Source organism: Triticum aestivum, chromosome 2A (assembly GCF_018294505.1).
Source record: "Triticum aestivum cultivar Chinese Spring chromosome 2A, IWGSC CS RefSeq v2.1, whole genome shotgun sequence".
Classification (NCBI taxonomy): Eukaryota; Viridiplantae; Streptophyta; class Magnoliopsida; order Poales; family Poaceae; genus Triticum; species Triticum aestivum.
In genome coordinates, this window is record NC_057797.1 from 17,934,720 (window position 1) to 17,960,558 (window position 25,839).

Consider the following 25,839-nt stretch of genomic DNA (forward strand, 5'->3'; position numbering starts at 1 on the left):
TTTGGATGTCTAATATTTTGAACACATGTCTACATTATTTAAGACACATTGTACATATTGTTTATATATATGTTTAACTTTTTTCAAATACATGATTATCATATTTTCATATATTCCCAACAAAAAAACATCTTTTCATACATACGTTTTGATGTCTATATCTTTCTTTACATATTGTACGTTTTTGTATACATATAAAACATTGTTGATATTGGTTAGAAAAATTTAAATACATGATTAACATTTTTCGAATATATAGTAATACTATTCATCACCCTGGTTGCAGAATAAGTTATTCTTCACCCAAGGTAATCTTACGACCGCTTCATAAATAAATTAAGTTTTGAATACAAATAGTTACGCTCATATTGATTCACGACGTAAAATTTGTTATAAGAAAACAAAAAAAATAGGTTATAAGATCATAAATATCGCATTTTATGTATGTTTTTAAGTTCGTTACTTTACGTAACATAAAATATTTTTTACGGCGAGTATATAGTTTCTTACGTTCTCTTTTTACGTATGAAATAAGACAAAAATTACGAAACCTAAAAATACAATGCATTGACGTCAAAATAGGGTGTGGATGAAGAATAACTATTCTTCACCTAGGGTGACGAATAGTGTGACCTTCTATATAGTAATATGTATATATATGGCTATTTTTGTAATATGTATATATAGTAATATTGTAAAATTTACATATATACGTACTGATGGCTATTTTTGCGTGCTCATGAAACTTTTTTGTACATATCTAATATTATTTATGATTATCGTTTTTATATGCATGAAACTTTTCAAATACACACATTTAATTTTTTTAAACACATGATTACATTTTTTAAATACGTATTAATATTAACATTTTTTAAGTTACACGTTTAGTTTTCTAATTACTAAACCATATAGCAAGATTCACGAAGGAGTTCATTATTTTCCTATTCTTGTAATTTTATATTGTTTAATTGGTTTCGATATTTTTCTATAAGGAAAAACCTTTTTAGAGTTATACAACGAAAAACCTGTTTTTTAGACAATAATGAATTTTGTTTTTCAAATAACTGACCATCCTTACCAAATGGTAATAATAAAAAACTTGTTATTTTCCCATTTTCGTTGGTCTGAATTTTTTTTTGAGTAATATGAGGGCATCCCACATTTCTTCCTGGATGGACCGAGGCCTACATGGTACACATATTTTTTTATAAAGGAGGTAGCCTCGTTCCACCGAGCCCCAAGCCCACCTTAAGCGACACCTTAAGTACCAAGGCATCCTCGTTCACAACCTCATGACCGATTATATTTGTCATAATCAGGTAGAAATAAGGTCGTCGACCACTCTTGTCTGCTTTATGACCATTTGGTGTAAGGCAATTTCAGAGTTTGAGCCTTTCAAGAGAAATGACCGTGGATTTACGACCAATTCAGCTGGGATCACTGAGAGAAGGTCACAAATTGACATATTTCTTGTAGTGAAACCAAGACAAGACAAATAGAGGGCTCCTGATCAAGGAATATGGAAGTAGAGCTCGGAGATGGGAGCCACAAAGCAGTCATCAGTCTCAAAGCATGATGACAGGAGGGGTTGTAGCTGAGAAAATACATCCAGATCTTGTGGACAACGCTGCAATGTATTCTTCTTCTCCCTCTCCCTCTCCCACAGCGTTGCGATGCAAACATCAGCAAAACGGTATACTTATAATTCTTGATTATTATCATATCTCACAGCACAGTCCGTCCTTCCTGTTCAGTTCAACCGAGATCCAAGTCTCCGCTTTCGTTCCTTCTGCATGCACTTAATTATCGCGCGCGAATTTTGATGCCGACAGAAGAATGGCCAAACCCCGTGGAGGAGATCGTCGAGGAGACGAATTTTGAAAACATTTTACAACTTTTTTGAGGTACTATTCAACCAGGAGCAAATGCTCCCGGGAGCCACCCCCGCCCGCCGTACCACCCGTTTCATTCCTACTACGAAACTTAGAGGTAACTAGTGCATCTCCTTACAAAGTCCGCATTGGCAAATATTTGACATTTCAAACTTCTAAGAATAGATTTTGTTCTCCACTCATGGCAGATTTTGAAAGATTATTTCTTATGGTTGCAATTCTAAAACACTTTTTTCTTCAAAACATGGCAAATTTTAGAAAATATTTAAATGCTCAGATGGAAACTATATGAATTTTGTTCCACACACTTTGCAACTTTCTTTCTTTGCACCATGGCAAATATACTTTACGGACCATGGAACTTTATAGATGGTGGAAAATATACTGTATGAACCATGGCAAAACTAAATTTTAAACCATTGTAAATTTCCTTATTTGGACCACGGTAAATTTACTGAACAATCCACGGTGTATTGTTTTTGTTCTTTACCATGGAAAATTTATATATGTGGACATGGCGAATTTGCTTTTGGTATCATTGAAAATTACTTTTTGCTTGGATGATGGTCAATTATTTTTGGAACATGCCAAATTTGTTGAACAAACTATTGTAAATTCTTTTGGTACACCATTGCAAATTTATTTGGGATATCCCATGACAAATTTGTTTCATGATACTATTTCCTTAAAAAAATCCCGTCATCTTTACGAAACAAGGGCAAGTTAGCTTCAAACATAATTGGTATGTTTTCTTTTAAGTTTTTAAGACATGGCATATTTAGTTTCTCATGCATGACAATTTTTAAATTTCATGTATGTCATTTAGATAACACAAATTATGTGCAAACATACCCCCACCCCCACTATCATGGTAAACTTATGCCGATTTGTATTTTTATTATGCTCTACATCTTGATAATTTTTCTACAAGTTTTGTCTCTCTACATTTGCCATGGCGGTGTTACTATGGATGTTCTTTTTCGTAATGTACTAGACGTCGGCAAATATTTTGTATATAACATGGCAATTAAATTTTGTACACCCCATGGCAATACTTACTGCATATGGCAATGTTAATTTTCTGTTCTTTGTGTGTGTACGTGAGATTTTTTTTTACTTTCTGTGCAAAAGGGAATTGTGTTGTGCCAGGAGGCTTTAGAAAGGGCCCAACTAGCATGGGGTTTGCACGCGTGAACGGGGTTGGGTGGGGGTAGGGGCGTCCTTTCAAACAAAAATGTTACCATTCGTTTGCTCCAAATATGATGTCAGATCTATATTCACGTCCTTTATTTATTAATTTGGAAACAGGGAAAGACAAAATAAACTTACTATCGACAATTTCACGTAAGTTCGACTTTATACCAGGATGATCGAAAACCAAAGTTATTCATTCGGAGAGTGGTAAGGCTTCATGTTCTCTCTCCAAATTCACAAATTACGTAAATTGGATAACTAACTAATATTTGAAACATCAACATTTTATATCCGTATGAAAATCATGACTTAGATGATCTTAGAGAAAACAATTGTGTTTCTAATTTAATACGTGGTCAGGACACTCATCATGGCATCGATTGTTTCAACCTAGAGTGCACTGGGTTTGTTCAAATCTCCAAGGACTATATATGCACTGGGTGCAACCTTGGCGCTATCATCAAAACATGGCGGTGAATTGTATGAGGTTCCACTCACATTGTATAAGGTATTCACATTATATTTGCTTATTTTGACAAGAATTATAGTTAGTTAACAGTACGAGCTCACACTAACAATACCGAAAGGTCTGGGGCAAGGATGACATGAGCGGGAAATGGTGCGCGTTATATATACATTGACGATGTGAGCGGGAAACTATTTGAATTTCAGAAAAAGTTCATCGATTGAAGAAGTTCGCTGATTCAAAAATGTTCATGAATTAAAAAATATATTTCAGAAAATTTTCATAAAAAATTTATTCATGAATTTCAAAATTGTTCCCAAATTTCAAAAAATATTTGTCGATATAAAATGTTTGCCTATTCAGAAGAGTGCTCGCGAGTTTCAAAAAATGTTCATATTTTTTAGAAATGTTGGTAAATTATTAAAAATGTTCACATATTTCGAAAATTTCCATGACTTCAAAAAAGGTTTGGGAATTTGATTTTTTTAAAGTTTCCAAAAAAATTGACAATTTCCAAAAAAATGTTCATGATTTCAAATAAGTATTTTTTTGAAAAGGTTCACTCTTTTTAAAAATGCTCATGAATTTGAAAGATGTTCTTAAAATGAAAAATAAAAAAAGAAGAAAGGAAAATAAAAAAGAAAAAGAAAACGGAAAGTAAACATGAAAAAGGAAAATAGGAAATAAAAAATTAAATGAAATAAATAAATAAGTTTATGGAATTTAAAAAGCAAAAAATAACCAAATGTAAAGCACCAAAAAGACGGTATGAGGAACTTCTAGAACCTTGCTAAACCTGAAAGGAGCTAATTGGTCCGGCCCAAGTGTACCTAGCAGGGAACGTGGGTACATGCTTCGTCGCTATCTGGCGAACTACGCGCTAAATAGGATATTAAAGCGGCTATGTCTCAGTTCGTGTGAGACTAACGGCTGCCTTGCCTCAAGTGGGGCGTATGGTGGGTTGCCGATAGTGTTAGGTTCATTAGTTTCGTTCATTTTCCTATTTATTTAGAACCTTTGTTTACATTGTGAATAAATAGTAATCTATATTTCAAATATTATTTTTAAATGTGCATCGTGCATTTAAAAGTGTCGATGCATTGTAAAAAGTTTCTTCATGCAATTTTTATTTTTATTAATAGTTTCATACCATTCAAACATATGTTCATGACTATCAAAAAAACTTTCACACGTTTCAAATATATGTTGAGGACAGGTTTAAAAAGTGTCCAGGCGTACAAATATATGTTTGTGAAAATTTTGAAAATATTTATAAAATGTAAAAAATGTAAAAGAATATATACAAAAAATCGTGTACAACTTGTATTTGAAAAATGTGTAACATGTATTGAAAAATGTTCAATGTGATAAAAAAAGGTACAACGTGTATTAAAAAGATCAACTTGATATAGGAAAGTAAAAAAAAAAGTAAAAAGTCTGTAGAAAACCAGGAAAGTAACACAGAGTAATGAAAAAGAAAAAAAAGAACCACATGATAGGTTCTAAAACCAGTCTGTACCAATGCACCATTCTATAGAACCTTCCCAAACCAGTTTAATGGGACGGCGATGTGAGCACCCCCAGTGGCAATAAGCAAGATATAGCCCGGTGGAAAAAGGGAGAGGACAATGAACAAGCTGCGTGAGCGCCCCCAGAGGATATTGAACATAATAGCTTGAAATTATATATGGAAAGTTACATGAGTTTGGTGCTTCCTTCGATTTCTAGTTCAACTAAATATTCTTCTGGTCACAAGATAGATCCTGCCCCTAGGCGAAACGAGATCATACAAAAAGCAATTTGAGGATCACATATAGCACATCATTTTCTTTTTTGCGATGGAAATATCATATCATTTGTTTAGGATAGCCAATTATCAGATAACAAAAATGTAAATGTTGTCAAGTTTCAGTTCAGTATGGATACCAAAATATAAAAATGTTCGAAATGGCCATCAGACCTGGGGACAGCCCATGTCACAGATGACGAGTCACGGGTTCATATATGATTTGGATCAAAATACCTCAACCATTGCGACCGAACTGACTACACTCAACTACTGAAAGAGCCAACACTGCTGCATTAACTGAAGTGTCTGCAATTTCAGTGGACCACACATCTCTAGGAACAACACCGCCGAATTTCAACAAACTAGTTTCTACAGGTTCTGGATACCAAGAAAATGGGTTATTTCTACAGATTCGCTTCAAAGTTACAAATGGAAAATCACCGTACATAAGAAGCCACGAAAGAAAGGGCACTAGGGCACTGCTGCTATTACTTCACCTTGGCGGCTGTCAAGCAACTCAGGATATCTGTGAAGCAAACCGTCTGCATCAGAATCTGACTTTCTCAGCTCGTCACTGAAATGATAGAAACGATCAATTCTCAGCTAGTTTAAAATGTAAAAGAATTCATGGTTTTAAGTAACTTATTCCAGAATCATTTTAGGAATATATGATCACATAAAGGCAACAGAAAAGTTAGACGAAAAGTGAAATTGAAGAACTGTTTGGACTTCTGTACTGGTTAATTTTCCACTTCCATTATAGATCTAATCTTAAGGTTTTTAATGGCTTATGAAAAATTAAGTGTTCAGCGATCGATGCCTCTATCTCTGAAGGAAATTCTGAGCCCGTGAGAGTATCAGTACGATTAGGAGTAGGATAGCATTGAATGAGGAAATGCCCTTGTAGATTTCTTCATGTTGTCATGTAAAGAGATCTAACGGAAATGATAATACAATTGGAAAATGGGACATGCTTAAGTGGCGTAAATGTAGAAACTACAAACATGTTAATGGAACATCATACTGTTCAAGACACATATCCAAGTGTATATAGATAAAATTGCTTATGAAAAACAATGGGTGACTTACAGATGAGACAATGGTCATGGAAAAGGAAATGTATGATTCTGATACTACGCCATAAAAATAATGCGCTAATCCATTTGCAACCACCATAGGGAGAGGCAGATCCAGATGTGATGTGGTGGGACCTCAGTCGATGCATAAGGGGAATGGATGGCGACAAATACAAGAGGAAAGAAATGGAGCGCTGCTGACCAAGATAGTAAGGGAAGGATGTGGGAAATAAAAAGCAGCCAGCCTCAAAGCACGATGACAGGAAGTGATGAAAGCAGCTCGAAATAGAAATGTGGTATTTGTTAGTAGAAATATAAACGTGATTAGTTAGAGATAAGGAGATAGAGATAGACTTAGTTTAAACACATAATATCTTGCCTTGTACTCCAAGTCTCTTCTACGTTGTACTCTATATATACCCCTATGAGGGTCAGATCAATACAACATACTCCCTCCGTTCCTTGATATAAGGTGTATAGATTTTTAAGAAAAAGTCCGAAATATAAGGTGTATTGGGTTACACCGCTCGTTTGGATAATTTTTGAAGGAATTTGATTACATTTCCTTATATCAGAAAAGCTCCTCTATTTTCTCATGTCTATTATCTAGGAACGGAGGGAGTATAATTCCAGGGTTCTATATTTTCTCCGCAGCGTGCCGCTCCCAGGCAGATCAATCTCCTTCCCCGGGGGCGCGGCACCCGATCGATCAAAGATTGAATCGGTTGCATAGATTAGATATTTTTCACTCTTCCGGATTTCATAGGTTGATTCTTTTTAGCCACAAATAAATCCTACGACCCTCAGAATCCCATAGAAATGAGTGCAGGCGGCCATGCGCCGCCGATCTCCCACGCACGACTACAACTTTTCCGAGCAAATTGACGTCACTCCGGTCTCCGACTGCAGCGCACGGCTACATGCGGCAATCGACCGAGCACGCGGGACTGGCCACCTGCGGGCGCTTGGTGGCCTTCGGCCTCGCAGTACATCATCCTGTCGGCTGGGTGCTGGCCGGGTGCGTCTACCTGATCAGCTGACCGCGACGCGTCAACATGGAATTTCATCGACTCGCTCCACAAGGACGGCATCAGAGGAAAACTTCACGTGGCGTCACCAGCACGAGCACCGGGAGGTCCGATCTAATCTTCCTTGATTTGCGTATGCAGAACGAGGAGATATACACGCACAAGGCTTGTACAGGCAATCAGGCATGCAGCAAGAAACTAGAAGGTCTTCATCAACATCATCGCCGCTACCTCGTCCACAAGATGGACACCTGGCGTCCTCTGACAGACTTTTCTGCAAGACACGACCTCGACGACGGCAATGACCGCGTCACGACGACGCCATCGACCGCGTCATCCACGAGGGCACGACTGCATCGACACGGCGTCACTACAGTGACCACCCTACACGGCCACACGGTTCTGGCAAAACCGATGTGTGCTCGATGGCCTTCCTTCGGTCTTGGCAAAACCGGTGGACTCTCATCGCCGACGACACCCTTTGACATCCGCAAGGTGCACCGTCAACGTCTGCAGCTCCGTCATAGCGCATTTTTTTTGCGCCTCCGGCTTTGTGCGGATTCATCATCCACGACGACCACACCATCGACCACGACTACCTCGACCACGGCTACATCACCATATGATCGGCTACCTCGACATTAATGGCTACGCCTACAACAACTCATCGGCAACAACTCCAGTCAACATCGTCTGCCTCGTCACTTACGTCCACGACACTCCCGCTGTGACTGCGGGAGGGAATAAAGGAGAAGACAAGGAAGGCACCAGAAGGGGACGCAGTCACCGCCCTAGGTGCCGACCCATCAGCCATCAAAGACGCAGTTGATGATGATGCAGCGGAGAGGACGACAGAAGCGCAAGACTTCAAATTCAGTCGCAATCATCCGCTTCATTCCCGCTACGACTGAGGGGGAATGTTAGAAGTATAAACGTGATTAGCTAGAGATAGACTTAGTTTAAACACACAATATCTTGCCTTGTACTCTAAGCCTCTTCTATGTTGTACTCTATATATAACCCTACGAGGGTCAAATCAATACAACATATAATTCTAGGGTTCTATATTTTCTCACAGTCTTCTCTCTGGTATAGGTAGTTGAAGATGAATACATAGGGAGCAAGCGGCGAGTCTGGGTGGACTAGGCAAAGCAATGCTCTAATCAACATGCATGACAGGGAGAGGCATATCAGAAATAATTTCGTGGCACCTCAACTGATGCACATGCAGAGTGGATGGTAACAAAACCAAGACAAGCCAAATATAGGGCTGCTGATCAAAGGATATGGAAGTAGAGCTCGGAGATGGGAGCCACAAAGCAGTCAGTCCATATGGCGCTTTATCTGGAATTGGTAGTCGATGAAGAATACAACATGTGCGAAACCTTAACTGGCTTTAAATCTAGACATTCAACAATCGATTAAATACATAATGCGCACCTTGTTTCACCATTGAAAGAACTATCGATCCAAATTTACTAAATGGGTGACGAGTTTCCATAATATATGATGGGTATACCATATGCATTCACATGTAAGCTGATGATAAGCTAAAATATATACATGTAGCAGAAGATAGATTTACATCACCTGTTCACCACACACAACACATCAGCATCAAGTATTGTTCAGCATTTCAGGTTCATCATCTTTGCCACCGATCATGCTTCCTATAACCAAAACAAGTCTAGTAAACTAACAAAGAACTTGAGGAAAAATCAAATGAAAAAAGAGAGGGCAAAGGTGCTAGTTAAATCAAACTGAGAAACTCCGATGACGAAATAATGAAGATTTAATAAAACTGGCCTTGTAGAAGATAAAGAAAGCTTCACTTTTTTCTGACGCAGTACAAATGAACTCACTTGCAACAGGATTCTTACAAAAAATGTTCAATAAACTTCACCATTTATTTCGTATATATCAAGATATATGTAGGTTAGAATTGTGGACTTATTATTAACTGCAAGATCAATATATGTAATCATTATATTTCAGAGAAATGCTTTGAGAACTTGCTAAGCATCCAAATATAATATCTACTCTTCTACTCAAACTACCAAAACGTCTTATATTTAGGAACATACGAAGTAGTACCTAATACAATATTTCAAACGGTTCAACTATGTGCTTTAGTGTGTTGCAATTTCCAACTGTTGCATATAGATCATACTGAAAACATCAGTGCTATAAATATATAGACATAAACTTGATGATAATATCTCAGGCAACAACAACAAAATTCTTCTAGCTCCCTTCCAGTTCAATAATAATAATAATATAAAAAGAACATTGACATAAGTTAAGCACACTTGACAAATAAACAAGGAATACAATTTAAACAAAAAATATCACCCAACCCTTGAGCACAAGAACAAAGTTCCAACAACCACACGCCCAAAGATAACTGAATCTTGTTAATCTCCTTGGAAAGTAAATTAAAGACGAGATGTTACCTCCAGCATAGAAATTTGTGTAGGGATAATAGGTGGTCCTGAGGTTGCTTTAAAAAATAAGTTTGAACCGCAGCGAGTCAAGTTGGATCATGAAGACACTAAAGTCTATAACTAGAAACATCACATTGCTTTCCTCGGCATACCCAAGTATCTGTAAGTGTGCTTTCTCCATCTTCGGTTTCAACGGAAGGAGCTTGCCCAATTGAAGTGTTTTCCGGAGCACCCATCTGCCAACACCACCAGAGTTGTTCCTCTCCCACAGCTGCATGCTCTGTTGGGACGAAATGGCAAGGCCTAGGCAGCCATCCTGTGTCCGCAAGATCTGGAAGTGGGAATACCTGGTAGAATGGGCGTCCGCTGGCTCCTGGATCAGGACGAGGCTATGTGTTTCAAGACCAAATGAGAGGATGCAGGTTCCATCAATCGACCAGTGCAATGCACTCCCAACAAGGACGTTAGAACTAAGCAGACTAATCCCAAATCTGACTGTAATTGGTTCTGAGATAGTATTTCCCCATCCACCGGGCTCGGAGTTATAGAGGCGAGTGAACACGCGGGTGCGGTCTCTGTTGGTGCGGACCAGCACCAGTTTGAAGGGGCTGGAGTGGCAGTCGCCGTGCATGTGGCCTTCCTCGCGGGCGGCACAGAGCATCGCGACGTCTCTGATGAGGTTCTCTTGGTCGTCGTCGAACCCCGGCGGGAAGGCGACCTGTGCGGGGGTACAAATACTATAGTTAGCCTACAAATACTATAGTTCTCTTTTTACATTAATCCCCCACTTTATTAAACTGATAAGATATTACAATCTGACTGGATAGTTCTAGTCAGGAATCCAAGAATTACATCAACGCATGTAAAAGAAGAAATGCTAAGAGCTTCTCTAGCGCAAAGGTGCGCCGCCCAATTTGCTTCGCGTCTAATCCATAGAAGCTTGAACCCCTGAAAAGTCTCGGCCAAATGCTTAATTTCCCTCGTAATATGGGCCCCATTCAACAGGATAGCGACAAGTAATATGGAACAAAGGGAGTAGATCATAACAGTCCATTTGCATGATAATATGTTGATTCCCAAAATACTATCTAACGAACTTGCATGCTAGAACAAATCAACATCATCACAAGGTGGAGCCATCAAGAGTTGGGTGAAACTGACATACCATTGCACACTTGAAACTCCAAATTTGCTCCTTTGTCATTTTCATACTTCTCTACTTGTGCTTGAGGCTGGACACCATCCATTTATTTTGTTGCACACCAATCTTTTCCTTTTGTTGCTGCCAATAAAAATTATAGTAATTTGTAGCCCCTCGCCGCTTTCCTCCACGGCAGCGCAGCCCTTGGTCGCTCTCCTCCGCGACAGCGTTGGGCTGCATTGCTCGCCGTCCTCGCCTTCGGGACCGCAACGATCTCCTTCCAGCCTTTCCCCGTCCGCTGAATCTGTTACTGATTGGAGCATCTCCAGCAAATCCGGTAGATCCCCGTCTTGTAAAATATACCGCAAAATGTCTTTTACGAGTTTTTAGGCTGTCTTTTAGGAGTTTTTAGGCTGTGATATGTGCGAGAGCAGAACAAATCCCGCTAAATTGTTGACAACAAACATAAAGCCCCTGGACTCAATAAAACCTAACTGCAATTGGGACCTTTGTCCCGGTCAAGCTCTCGTGCAAGATCTGCCATGGGCAGGGAGGTCGCAGCTCCGCCACTCACCGCCGAACCACAGAGCCACCACCCACGCGCCATCTCCTCTCCAGACTCGGCTAGGGCTGGCGGCCAGAGCTCGCGTCTCGAGCAACAATGCCTCCTTGCGCGGCAGCAGCTCGAGCAGGTAGATATAGCGGATTCGACCCGAACTATGCAGGAGCCCGCAATTTTTTTTACGAACAAGTGATTTTCCAGTATGTTCGGGGCGGAGAATTTGCCGCCGGGTCGAAAAATCAGCCCCCGGTCCGCGGGAGAGGCTTGCTGGGGTCCGCCTCATCAATCACTTTGACCAAGGCCCCAGCCAGATCTCTACACTCCTCGGCACAAGCCTGTGCGCGCAGCAACTCCTCTTCACAGACATTTCCACGACATAGTTCCGGGCTTGGTTGTGTTCTTTTGTCTCTCCGATAAGATGAAAAAAGACTAGATATACTCAAACAGGTGCAACAGGTGCTTCTCATAAATAGCTCTAGCCAATGCAACCAAAAGACCGATCTGAGAGAGAGGGACGGACATTATACTCCAACACTCCCTCTCACGTATATGCTCCTTTGGAGCTATATGACGTGGGCAGCGGAAGCGGGGGCAGGCCGCAATTATTTATTGCGTTTACTGGGTTTTGAACCCTGAACCTGTTGGTTTTAAGTTTATGCACCTAACCAGTTCATCCATCAGACCGATCTGATGGAAGAGACTAGGCAGCACATTATACATCAACACTCCCCCTCACGTGTGGCTTCCTTAGACCTAAACGTGGACCGAAAGTGGGTTGCAATTTAATTGCGCCAGCCGGGTCTTGAACTCAAGACCTCTTGGCTCTGATACCATGTAGAAGTGCATGCTCTAGCCAATGCAACCAAAAACCGATCTGAGAGAGAGAGAGAGAGTCGGACATTATACTCCAACAAATACGTCCATTAAGATAAATATATAATTCCAAACAAGACAAACTCATACTTTCTCCTTTCGGTTTATAAGGCTTATCTCAAAATCTTAATTTTTCCATTTTATAAATCTCAATTTGGTCGTTCCCCATCATAAGTTCAGATTTTTAAGATGCATTAAATAATGAAAAACGTTTAAAAACATCCGGATGATTTTTGGCTTCGTCAGCCGCGTCGACCGCCGTCTGATCACACACGATCGTGTGGCGTCGAGCACGTGCGGAGCGCCTATTTGTCTATCACACAAAGTAGCCTGCACACCTATCGCGTCTAGCCTCGCGCCTAAAGGTAAGTTGTCCCGTGACTCAACCGTTCCTTTACTCTTACAAATCGAGCTATTCGAACCCCGAGGCACAGTTTCTTATGTCACAGCGGAATCGACACTTAGGCTCTGTTAAGAACTAGATGTATCTCCTCTGTATTACAAGCTGAATTGCGGTAGCTAGCCCTGATTACAATCTCCAGATGAAGCTACAGTGGATGGGGATTACAGGTAGAGAGAGAAGCGAGAGGTAGGAGAAGAGCCGAGCCGCCGTTGTCGTGATCCTACGCGGATACCCTCGCTGATGCTTTGGCCCTCCTACTTGTAGTTGCAACTGTAGGGAGTCGGCTGAGCCTGGCCCATCCTCTCAGCCCATGAATGGAAGGGGGCCAACAGGCTCTCTGAACTGGTGTCCCTTCCATGAACCTATAAACTAAATAAAAGATACCATGCTTTATGAAGACCTATACATGGCACGTAGTGCTTTGCCACCTAGGTACACATGTGATGCTACAAATAATACACGTTCAACAGAAAAATCTCAAGATGAAGCACGTAGCAAGCACCAAACGAGGATTCCAACACCATCATTTTTTATACTAGCAAGTTGATGGAGTCATGGCTGCTTGGATATAGCAATGTTTGGAGTAGCGTCCTTATGCCGTAACCATTCAAGTATCCCATCCAAGCATCATCGGAGCAGGCGGGTTGACGTCATACATCGCCGAAGCATCCGTGCCGCTGTCGTAGCACTGGCACGATCGGTAAGCACGCTGTCACAGCACCATCGAAGCAGTCAGGCCTCCGTTGCAGCATCACCGTGGTCGTCAAAGCATGTCGTCACAGCATCACCGCGACAGTTTCAAGCATGCCGCCGCCGTGGTTGGCCGCATCATCGCCAAGTCTGTCGAAGCAGGCATCGTGGCTGTCGAAGCACGACGTCGCAACATCATCAAAGCAGACTGGTTGATATTGTAGCATCCCCGTTATTGTCGAAGCACAATGTCGCAACATAATTGAAGTAGCCAGGTCGTCGTCATAGCATCACTGCAACTGTCAAAGCAGACCACTGCCATCAAAGCATGTCATCGCAACATCATTGAAGCAAATGGGCCGCCGCCAAAGCATGTCGTCGCAACATCGTTAAAGCCATCGGGCCTCCGTCGCAACATGCCATTGCAGCATCATTGAAGTAGCCAGGTTGTCGTCGTAGCATCATCACAATAGCCAAAGCACACCACGGCCATCAAAGCATGTCGTCGCAACATCATCAAAGTAGACGGGCTGCCGCTCGTAGCATCGTCGTGGCCGTCGAAGCACGCCATCGTGCCATCGCCGCGGCAGTCAAAGCATGTCGTCGCAGCTTTGTTAAAGTGGTCGAGCCTCCATTGCAGCACACCATCACAACATCATTGAAGTAGCCAGGTTGCCATCGTAGCATCACCGCAACCGACTAAGCACACCGCAACCATCAATGCATGTCGTCACAACATGATCGAAGCAGGCGGGCTGCCGTCACAGCATCGCCACGGCCGCTATGCGAAGCACGCCATCGTGCCATCAGCGATGCTACACTTACGCTCAACTCATACGGGTTGGTACGGGAACATGTGTCAATATTTGGTTGGAAGTTGGAATGAGGAGGACCCCACAGTGAAAATCAGGGGGCACAAAGATTGGTGGGGAGAGAGTCCGTAGTAGGAAACCGTGCAATGCTACCCATAAATGTAGCATTTTTGATCGTGCCATCACTGCGGTTGTCGACGAAGCATGTCATCGCAACATCATTGAAGCGGCTGGGCCTCTTCGCAGCACGCCTTGAAGCAGTCAGGACGGCGTAGCTTTGATGTGATGCAGCTCATGCCTATCGACGTTGGTAGCAGGGTAAGATCGTATATTTTTTTTTTTGCAATGCACATGACAGAATTTGTAGTAACTAAGCTTGGTTACGTAGGAGTGTTGCACCGTCTTGAAGAACCTACCAGGTTCTGTGGAGATATCAAAGTTGTTGTACAACAACGTTCAGTCATCTGGAATTAATATTTATAAACCAGTCCCGCTGGCAACAAGCCCACAACCGACGCGATGTATGGTCCACACAGTGCCCCACCACTGAGCACCGACGTGAAACTGAAAGGGTGAGCGACGCTGACTTGCTCAGCGGATCGTACGGCTGACGGCGCGTGTTCGTGGATTGATCGGGTGGCTAGTGAACCGGCTGATTTCTTGCCCGTATCAACCGGATGATGCATAGCATCCGCCTTAATAATTGCATACAAGTATTAAGAAAAAAATTGATCAATGCATGTATTTTATGCTTGCATGTATTTCAATTAATACATTGATAAACATAAATAAAAAAACAAAAGCATTAATTAGGTGCTTTTGCAAATTACAAAAAGTATTTCCTCAGTCATCATCTATCTTGGTTGGTAAGGTTGGTGAGATTTTTGAATTGAATCCTATAAACCAGAAAGGAGGAAGTATATACTTCACACGTATATACATGCACAAACAACGATAGGGTTTCTAACCCACTAATAAATTAGCATTTCTTAACCAACCAGGAGGGGATGATACTACAGAGACAAAAATTTCAGAATACTTATAGGCACCAGCACAATAAGAGCAACATTGACCACCTTCTGCATGTTATCCAGCCTCCTGTGGAAATTTGCCAAGTCCTCCTTGCAACGCCTGCACATGAAGAGCAAATATGTTACTAGAAGATACAAAGTTACCTATTATTATTTTTCACAACTTACACGGAAGTATTATTACATATTGTTCTGCAACTAGGTTTATCTCACAAAAAACACATATGAGCACTACTTTGCGTCTAAAAAACTAGAGTAGCCTTGCTCAATAAACATCGTCGAGAAACACTACTAGTAGGGTAAAAAGGCTCGTTCAGTTGTATACAGTATTAAGGAATTTACCTCTCAACTAAATCCATATCATCCAAATTCTTGGATATATCCTTCATACTCTGGTCAAACTCTGCAGCCATGCGCTTTATTTCCTCGCGCTGTTTGGCCAGCGTTGCCTCGTCATCAGAATAAACCACTTGTCCCCCCTATAAAAATTTGAAGGACATGTGTTACAAATGCTGGAAATTCATAAAGAAGTTGCAATACAGTGAATACATCACGGATGCCTCTCAAGACGGATGAAAGATGCAATAATTTTTTTTTGTCTTCGTCTACCGCCAAATCTACTAAATAAGTATAAACACTAGTGACTTAATAATGGAACATGGTTGTACAAAAAGACTTTCACCATCCGAACATCCACTAAAACGTAGTGCAAGGGTGATTGATTTCTCTAAAAAGATGATACTAGAGGGGGGGAAGGCGCAAAACCGCACCAGCTGGGATCAGATCTAACCTGGGGTGACTGATTTCTCTAACAAGTTGTAAATTATACGAAATTGGGGAAAAATTAGAGCAAAACCGCAACAGCGGGGATCAGGTTTAACTTGCTTGCGAGAAATCGAGCAGAACTTACCGTGCCACCGTGGGACATGAGGCGAGAACCCGCCGCCGGCGAGAGCGCGTGGACCGGCCCCATACGGGGGGCCATCATCGGCGACCGGGCACCGAGGGCCGGCAACTTCCTGACGAGGGAGCGCAGCGCCATCGGGGGAGGCAACGGCGCGGAGGAGGGCCGACGAGGAGCTCAGCGGGCGTGCTCCGGCGGAGAGGCTTGAGCGGGGACGGACGCGGAGGAGAGGAAGGAGCGTCGGGCACGAGGGGATCGGGCACGGGGTCTGGCGGTGCGAGGGGAGAAGTGGGGATCGAGGAAGAGGGAGGTTGTGCGGGCTAGGGTTAGGAAGGGGTCGGCTGGGCCTTGGGCCGTGAAGCAGATGGGCCGGCGCTCTTATTCTTATTTTCTTAAAACACAAAATAACAAAGAAGAAAAGGACAAGGAAGGAGGTGTTAGGGGAAGAAGTTGGACACGCGGATAATTTTCCCGGACCCACAAAAATGAGCTTGATCCAAAAAAGTAGAAGTTTGCATGAATGCAAGATTTAAATTCAAACTCATTTGAATTTAATTCAAATGGTTTGAAAATTCAAATGAGTTTGAATTAGGACAAGGTTTAGGAGTGGCCAAAATGTTGAGATCTTTGGTGGAGCTCCGGAAAGTGAATAAAGAATTTAGGGCAAAGTTTGGAGACCAAACTTGAAGCAGAAAAGGCACGGAATTATTTTGCAACTGCGTTTATGGGTGATTCCGAAATAGTGGAATATTTAATATAGCTCCCTGAACATTGAGAGGATATGTTATAAAGAGAAATCACCATGTGAATTCCCTAGAGTTAAAGATCTATGCAATTTATTTAATTGAGTTTTGAAAAGGGTTGCAAGAGGACATGATGCAATGCAAATGATGCAATGATGAATGCAACGAACAAAACAAAACACACGACGAATCTCGGAATCCATGGAAGGCATCTGGAGCGCCGGTCTTGGGGCGTCACACATACTCAATAATTTGTATCAAAATCATACAATTCATAACTTGGTGTGAATATTTTGAATTTAAACTTTTGTAGACTGTAATTTTATTAGCTTGATTCGGGTTTGTACTCAAGTCAATTTTCATGATGCCCACGCACTTGTCTGTAAAACAACATGCACCGACAAAGGTAGACTTGTTTTTTCATGAAGCTTTTGCATCGCCTATAGTGTCACACTCTCCTTTGCTCTATTTTTTGTGCAACTCATAAGGTTGTCGGAGTCCATCCATGTTTGTGATGGAAACTTCCTTTTCTTTTAGATGATTTTACTTTAATTTCTTACCACTACTTACAAACTTATGTGATTTCTAATATATAACTTCCGGTTTTCACCATAAGGCATAAGCACTTCTGCATCACAAAACTGTACATTTCCAGAAATGTACAAGATACATATGTATGGCTGAACTCACTATGCTTCCAAAAATTAATTGGTTGCGCAAAGCTTGATCTACTATCATGGTTCCACTAAATAACATATGTTTGTCAAATTAGTAAGTGTACCATCCATTTTATTCCTACTCTGAAACTTAGAGGTAACCAGTGCATCTCCTTACAAAGTCCGCATTGTCAAATATTTGCTATTTCAAACTTCTAAGAAAAGATTTGTTCTCCACCCATGGAAGATTTTGAAAATTTATTTATTATGATCTCATGGCAATTTCAAAACACATTTTTCTTAAAAACATGGCAAATTTAGAAAATATTTTAATGCTCACATGGCAACTATATGAATTTTGTTCCACACACTTGGCAACTTTCTTTCTTTGCACCATGGCAAATATACTTTACGGACTATGGAATTTTATGGATGATGGCAAATATACTTTATGAACCATGGAAAATTTATTTTTTTAACCATTGTAAATTTCATTTTTTTTGAACCACGACATTTTATTGAACAATCCACGGTATATGGTTTTTGTTCTTTATCATGGAAATTTTATATATGTGGCCATGAAAATTTTATTTTTGGTACCATGGCAAATTCAATTTTTTGGCCATGGTAAATTATTTTTGGAACATGCCAAATTTGCTGAAGGATCCCTCATAGCAAACAGTTCGTTTACTCCACGGCTGCTCCAGATCTGACATCAGATATGTATTCACATCCTTTATTTATTAATTTGGAAACAGGGAAAGGCAAAATAAACCTACTACCTACTATTTCAGGTAAGTTCCACTTTATACCAAGATGATGGGAAACCAAAGTTATTCGTTCGGGGAGTGGTACGGCTTCAAGTTCTCTCTCAAAATTCACAATTTGCGTAAAATGGATAATCGACTCTCATTACTAAGACCTTACATTTTAGTCATGATTTATGAATAGACATATCGACCAATATTTGAAAGATGAGCATGTTGTATGCATATGAAAATCATGACTTACATGAGCTTAGAGAAAACAATTGTATTTCTAATTTCATATATGGTCAGGACACTCATCTTGGCATCGATTGTTTCAACCTAGAGTGCACCGGGTTTGTTCAAATCTCCAAGGACTATATATGCATTGGGTGCGGCCTTGGCGCCATCATCAAACTACAGCGGTGAATAGTACGAGGTTCCACCCACATTGTCTATGGTATTCACATTGTATTTGCTTATTTCGATATGAATTATAGTTAATTAATTCCTATGCATGGTGGTAGCTACACACACATGGTGGCAGCTACACACCCTTTGGCATAAGTGCATTTTTTTATATATGAGGTGTCGGGTTTCTTATGGCATTGGCACAAGTGCATTTTCGTTGTATAGAAAAATGACTTTTTCTCACTTCTCTTTGCCTTTTTATTACCTTTTTGACACAAGTGCCTTTTCGTTGTGTGGGCATTTTCTAACTTCTCTTGGTCGTTTCGCTTGTTTTTTTTTGGCATAATTGCATGTTTGCTTGCCTGGCCGGTCCAAAGTCGCGATATTTCTGTTATAGTTAGTTTTCATAGTCCAAAATAATTTACCAAAATAATTAGACATAAAAATTGGGGCGTGCGTAGCTACCACCATGGGTAGCAAATTATTTCCGTAACTAATAGTTCGAGCTCACACTAACAGTACCAAAAGGTCCGAAGCAAGGATGATGTAAGCGGGGAATGGTGAGCGTTAGTGTGAGCGTTGTACATTGACGACGTGAATTTCAGATTCGCTGATTCAAAAAATGTCCATGCATTCAAAAAATATTCATACACTTCAAGAAATCTTCATAAAAATATTCTTCATGAATTTAAAAAATCGTTCCAAAAGTTTAAAAAATATTTGTTGATTTCAAAAATATTTCCAATTCAAAAAAGTGATCACGAGTTTCAAACAAATGTTCACAATTTTTAAAAATATCCGTGAATTCGTAAAGTGTCCATATTTTCGAAAAATGTCCACGACTTCAATTTTTTTGGGGAATTTGATTTTTGTCAAGATTTCCAAAAATATTCACAATATTTAAAAAATGTTTGTGATTTCAAAATAATGTTCATGGTTTCGTAAAATGCTCAAGAATTTGAAGGATGTTCATAAAATGAAAATTAAATAATGAAGAAAGGAAAAAAAGAAAAAGAAAAGGAAAAGCGAACATGAAAAAAAGAAAAACAAAAAAGTAATTTAGGAAAATTAAAAAGCAAAAAATAACCGAATATAAAAACACCCAAAAAATGGTCTGGGGAAGTTCTAGAACCTGTCTAAACGTGAAAGGAGCTAGTTGGGCGGCCCAAGTGTACCTAGCGAGGAAGGTCGGTAGACGCTTGGTCGCTATTTCATGACCTACGCGCCAAATAGGATCTACCCGCGGCTATGTCTCGGTTGGTATGAGATTGACGGCTGCCTTGCGTCAAGTGGGGCGTATGGTGGGTCGCCGATAGTGCTAGGTTCATTAGTTTCATGCGTTTTCCTCTTCATTTATTACCTTTGCTTACATTGTGAATAAATAGTAATCTATATTGCAAATATTTTTTTAAATGTTCATCCTGCATTTAGAAGTGTCAATGCATTGTGAAATGTTTATTCGTGCAATTTTTAGAAAATACTCATACTATTCAAAAGAAATGTCCGTGATATTTATTACAATGTGTATACATTGTAGAAATCCAATTTTTTAGAAATAGTTTCATACCATTGAAAAATATGTTCATAACTATCAAAAAAGCTTTCACACGTTTGAAATATATGTCCGTGACAGTTTCAGAAAGTGTTCAGGCATTCAAATATATGTTTGTGATTTTTTCAAAAATATTTTTAAAATATAAACAAATGTTGGCATAGTTTAACAAAAATGTTTCACATCATTCAAAAAATGTTCAATTTGTATTTGAACAAATTTTTTATACATATTCAAAAAAAGCTCAAACATGTACTCCAACAAATGTTTATACAATGTAAAAAATATATGCATGTAATTTGAAAAAATCCATACCATTCAAAAAAGTGTGCAACGTGTATTTGCAAAATGTGTAATATGTATTGAAAAATATTCAATGTGATAAAAAAAGATACAACATGTATTAAAAAATAAATTTGGTAGAAGAATGGAAAAAAATGAAAAAAAATCCATAGAAAACCAGGAAAGTAACAAAGAAAAATGAAAAGAAAAAAGAACCACATGAAAGGTTTAGTATGGATACCAAAATCCATAGCACATCATTTGTTTAGGATAGCCAACTATCAGAGAACAAAAATGCAAAAGTTGTCAAGTTTCAGTTCAGTATGGATACCAAAATACAAAAATGATCGAGGCCGTCAAACCTAGGAACAGACCAGACACGGGTTCATATATGATTTGGATCAAAATATCTCAACCATTGCGACCGAACTGACTACACTCGACTAATGAAAGAGCCAACACTGCTGCATTAACTGAAGAGTTTGCAAATTTAGTGGACCACACATCTCTGGGAACAGCACCACGGAATTTCAACAAACTAGTTTCTACAGGTTCTGGATACCGGCAAAATGGTTTATTTGTACAAGTTTGCTTCAAAGTTACAAATGGAAAATCACCATACATAAAAAAAGGGCACCAGGGTCCTGCTGCTATTACTTCAACTTGGCAGCTGTTAAGCACTGGGATATCTGTGAAGCAAAAACTATCTGCATCAGAATCTGACTCTCTCTGCTCATCACTGAAATGATAAAACTATCGATTCTCAGCTAGTTAAAATGTAAAAGAATTCATGGTTTTAAGTAACTTATTCCAGAATCATTTTAGGAATATATCAGATAAAGGCAACAAAAAGGTTAGACAAAAAGTGAAATTGAAGAACCGTTTAGACTTCTGTACTCGTTAATTTTCCACTTCCATTGTTGATATGATCTTAAGGTTTTTAACGGCTTAGGGAAAATTAAGTGTTTAGTGATCGATGCCTCTATCTCTGAAGGAAATTCTGAGCCAGTGGGACATGCTCTTGTAGGATATCATTGAATGAGGGAATGCTCTTGTAGATTTCTTCATGTTGTCACATAAAGAGATGAAACGGAAAGGATAATACAATTGGAAAATGGGACATGCTTAAGTGGCGTAAATGTAGAAACTACAAACATGTTAATGGAAAATCATACTGTTCAATACACATCCAAGTGTATACAGGTAAAATCGCTTATGAAAAACAATGGGTGACCTATAGATGACACAATGGTCATGGAAAAGGAAATTTACGATTCTGATATTACGCCATAAAAACAATGCTCTGATATATTTGTAACCACCTTAGGGAGAGGCGGATCCAGATGTGATGTGATGGGACCTCAGTCGATGCATAAGGAGAATGGATGGCGACAAACACAAGAGGAAAGAAATGGATGTTGCTGACCAAGATATATGGAAGTAAGGAAAGGATATGGGAAATAAAAAGCAGCCAGCCTCAAAGCACGATGACAGGAAGTGATGAAAGCAGATGAGGGAAACATACATAAGAAAAAGAAATGTGGTCTTCTCTCTGGCATAGGTAGTTGAAGAAGAATATATATAGGGGGCAAGCGGCAAGTCTGGGTGGACTAGGCAAAGCAATGCTGTAATCAGCATGCAGGACAGGGAGACATATCAGAAATGATTTCGTGGCACCTCAACTGATGCACATGGAGAGTGGATGGTAACAAAACCAAGACAAGACAAATAGAGGGCTGGTGATCAAGGGATATGGAAGTAGAGCTCGGAGATGGGAGCCAGAAAGCAGTCAGTCTCAAAGCATGATGACAGGAGGGGTGGTAGCTGAGAAAATACATAGAAGAAATATGGGCTTTTATCTGCAGTTGGTGGTCGATGAAGAATACAACATGTGCAAGAACTTAACTGGCTTTAAACATAGGCATTCAAGTTGAACGCCCGACAAAATACAAAATATGCACCTTGTTTCACCACTGAAAGAACTATTGCTCCAAATTTACTAAACCGGTGATGAGTTTCCATAATATATGGACCGTATACTATACATTCACATGTAAGTTGTTGATAAGCTAAAATATATACATGTAGCAGAGGATACATTTACATCACCTGTTCACCTCACACAAGACGTTAGCATCATGTATTGTTCAGCATTTCAGGTTCGCCATCTCTGTCACCAATTACCTTTCCTGCAACCAAAGCAAGTCTAGTAAACTAACAAAGAATTTAAGGAAAAAATCAAATAAAAAAGAGAGGGCAAAGTTGCCAGTTAGATCAACATACCGTTGCATTGATGCAACTTGAGCAAGTCATTATTTGGTTTTATACATCGTTATGGATAGGTAAATAAAGTCATATCTACTTCAAATAAAAGGAGAATTACTCAAGCCTTAATACTCAACTATTTAGTTGACCAGAGAATATAAAATTGTACAAAAAAAACTTCTTCTACAGATAGTTATATCGAAGTTGTTCTGAAATGAGCTTGTTCCATGTTCAGTCAAAAGTACTTCACTAGAATATGCTCAAACTGACAAACTCCAATGACCAAATAATGAAGAGTAAATAGAACTGTCCTTATAGAAGATAAACAGAGCATCAACAACAACAACAACAACAACAAAGCCTTTAGTCCCAAACAAGTTGGGGTAGGCTAGAGGTGAAACTCAAAAGATCTCGCAACCAACTCATGGCTCTGGCACATGGATAGCAAGCTTCCACGCACCCCTGTCCATAGCTAGCTCTTTGGTGATACAAGATAAACAGAGCATCACTTTATGTTTTCTGCGTGGTACAAACGATCTCACTTGCAACATGGTTCTTAGAAAAAATGTTTAGTAAACTTAACCATTTATTTCATACTCCCTCCGTCCGAAAAAGCTTGTCCCAAGCTTGTCCCATAAATGAATGTATCTAGCATTAACTTGGTGCTAGATACAACCATTTGGGGACAAGCTTTTTCGGACGGAGGGAGTATATATCAAGATATATGTAGGTTGTAATTGTGGACTTGTTATTAACTACAAGATCAGTATATATAATTATTATATTTCAGAGAAATGCTATTTGAGAACTTGCTAAGTATCCAAATATAACATCTAGTAACTAATACGATATTTCAGACGGTTCAAGTCTGTGTTTTAGTGTGTTGTCAATTTCCAACTGTTGCATATAAATCATACTGAGAACATCAGTGCTATAAATACATAGGCATAAAGTTAACGCTAGCATCTCAGGCAACAACAACAAAATTCTTCTAGCCCCCTTCCAGTTCAATAACAATAATAATAATATAAAAAGAACACTGATATAAGTTAACCAAACTTGACAAAGAAACAAGGAATACAGTTTACACAGAAAACACTACCCAACCCTTGAGCACAGGAGCAAAGTTCCAACAACGACATGCCCAAAGATAACTGAAGAATCTTGTTAATCTCCTTGCAAAGTAAATAAAGTAAATTAAAGACGAGATATTACCTCCAGCATAGAAATTTGTGTATGGATGATAGGTGGTCCTGAGGTTGCTTTCAAAAATAAGCTTGAACCGCAGCGAGTCAAGTTGGATCATGAAGACACTAAAGCCTATGACCAGAAACATCACATTGCTTTCCTCGGCATACCGCAACATCTGTATGTGCGCTTTCTCCATCCCCGGTTTCTCCGGAAGAAGCTTGCCCAAATGAAGGGTTTTCCGCAGCACCCATCTGCCAACACCTTCAGAGGTGTTCCTCTCCCACAGCTGCATGCTCTGTTGGGACGAAATGGCGAGGCCTAGGCAGCCATCCTGTGTCCGCAAGAACGGGCGTCTGCCGGCTCCCGGATCAGGGCAAGGCGCTGCGTTTCAAGATCAAATGAGAGGATGCTGGTTGCGTCAATCGACCAGTGCAATGCACTCCCAACCAGGACGCTGGAGCGCTGCAGGGTAATCGGAAGGATGACCGTAATTGGTTCTGAGATCAGATTTCCCCATTCACCGGACTGGGAGTCGTAGAGGCGAGCGAAGACGCGAGTGCGGGCCGTGTTGGTGCGGACTAGGACCAGCTTGAAGGGGCTCGAGTGGCAGTCGCCGTGCACGTGGCCTTCCCCGCGGGCGGCGCAGAGCATCCCGGCGCTTCCGATGATGTTCTCTTGGTCGTCGTCGAACCCCGGCGGGAAGGGCACCTGGCGCCGGCGACCGGTGAGGGGGTCGCACACGACGGCGTGGAGGCGGTCGACGTTGAAGAGGAGCGCGAGGCCGTGGCGGCAGCCGCAGAAGATCCAGCGCTCGTCGCGGCTCTGCCGCAGGGAGAGGCGCTCGGCGGGGACGCGGTCGGGCGGGTCCAGCAAGGGGGTGAAGCCGAGCCATTCGAACCCGCCGGTGAAGATGCCGAGGAGCGGGGGCTCCCTGCGGTGGCGCGCGCGGAAGCGGGCGAGGAAGCCGCGGTCGGAGACGAGGCGGCGCCAACGCTTGCAGACGAGGGAGGCGCGCGGGAGGGAGGACGGCCGCGGAGGGAGGCGGAGGAGGATCTCCCCCAGGAGGTCGTCGTCTTCCAGCGGGGCCGCTGGAGCCGGCGAGTAAGGGCGGCGGCGGCGGCCCATCGTCACCGGCCGGTAGGGCGGAAGGGATATTTCAGGTAGGTCTGCGCTCGTTTTTTTGTTTCTCAGTAGAAGGTCTGCGCTCGTCTAGTGGAGTGGAAGTCTACAACACCAACACCAGCGGTCAAAGTTAGGCCCCTCCAATGCTCCACCTTATACAGGTGCTAAGGCTGTCATGTAGGTAAAAAAACTGATGTGGCAAGGTATTTAAGAGGAGAGAGATGAGTGTGGTGACCCAGGAAGAACCAATGCCAAGCGCGAGAACCTAGGCAAAACACTTAAATGAAAGAATCCCACCAATAGATGAAGAACTTTAGTTGCAAAATCATTACATGAAGGATGTTTAGCACCAACAAGTTAAGCACCTATGCATTGGGGGCTTTTGGTGCTAAAGTTTTTAATGTGCTTAGCACCTCATGTAAGCACCAATGCATTGGAAGCAGCCTTATAGACAAGGCACTAGCAATCGAGAGCGGGGTTTCGGTGCCCGTTGGCAGCCGCGGCCTCGGTGCCTTCCTCATTCACCTCGATGACGGCTCGGTGGATCACTTCCTATAGCGCCG

General features: G+C 40.9%; 2 protein-coding genes across 4 annotated transcripts; both read right to left on the reverse strand.

Moving 5' to 3' along the window:
- Positions 1 to 15,089: 15,089 nt before the first annotated feature.
- On the reverse strand, positions 15,090 to 16,613 carry LOC123184325 (uncharacterized). The gene is made up of 3 exons (XM_044596470.1): positions 16,315 to 16,613; positions 15,747 to 15,883; positions 15,090 to 15,504 (listed from the first exon to the last, which is right to left on the reverse strand). Exons 1-3 carry the CDS (start codon positions 16,444 to 16,446, stop codon positions 15,387 to 15,389), a joined length of 387 nt encoding a protein of 128 aa, XP_044452405.1. The 5' UTR covers positions 16,447 to 16,613; the 3' UTR covers positions 15,090 to 15,386.
- Positions 16,614 to 21,145: 4,532 nt separating this feature from the next.
- Positions 21,146 to 25,712, reverse strand: LOC123187032 (uncharacterized). Of its 3 annotated transcripts, none has more exons than XM_044598787.1 (3): positions 24,179 to 25,712; positions 22,808 to 22,887; positions 21,146 to 21,387 (listed from the first exon to the last, which is right to left on the reverse strand). In XM_044598787.1, exon 1 carries the CDS (start codon positions 25,277 to 25,279, stop codon positions 24,473 to 24,475), a length of 807 nt encoding a protein of 268 aa, XP_044454722.1. In that variant the 5' UTR covers positions 25,280 to 25,712; the 3' UTR covers positions 21,146 to 21,387; positions 22,808 to 22,887; positions 24,179 to 24,472. The 3 variants fall into 3 exon arrangements, with proteins under 3 accessions (XP_044454722.1, XP_044454723.1, XP_044454721.1); XM_044598788.1 differs by having other exon boundaries at positions 22,982 to 25,712; XM_044598786.1 differs by having other exon boundaries at positions 22,808 to 25,712.
- Positions 25,713 to 25,839: the final 127 nt, after the last annotated feature.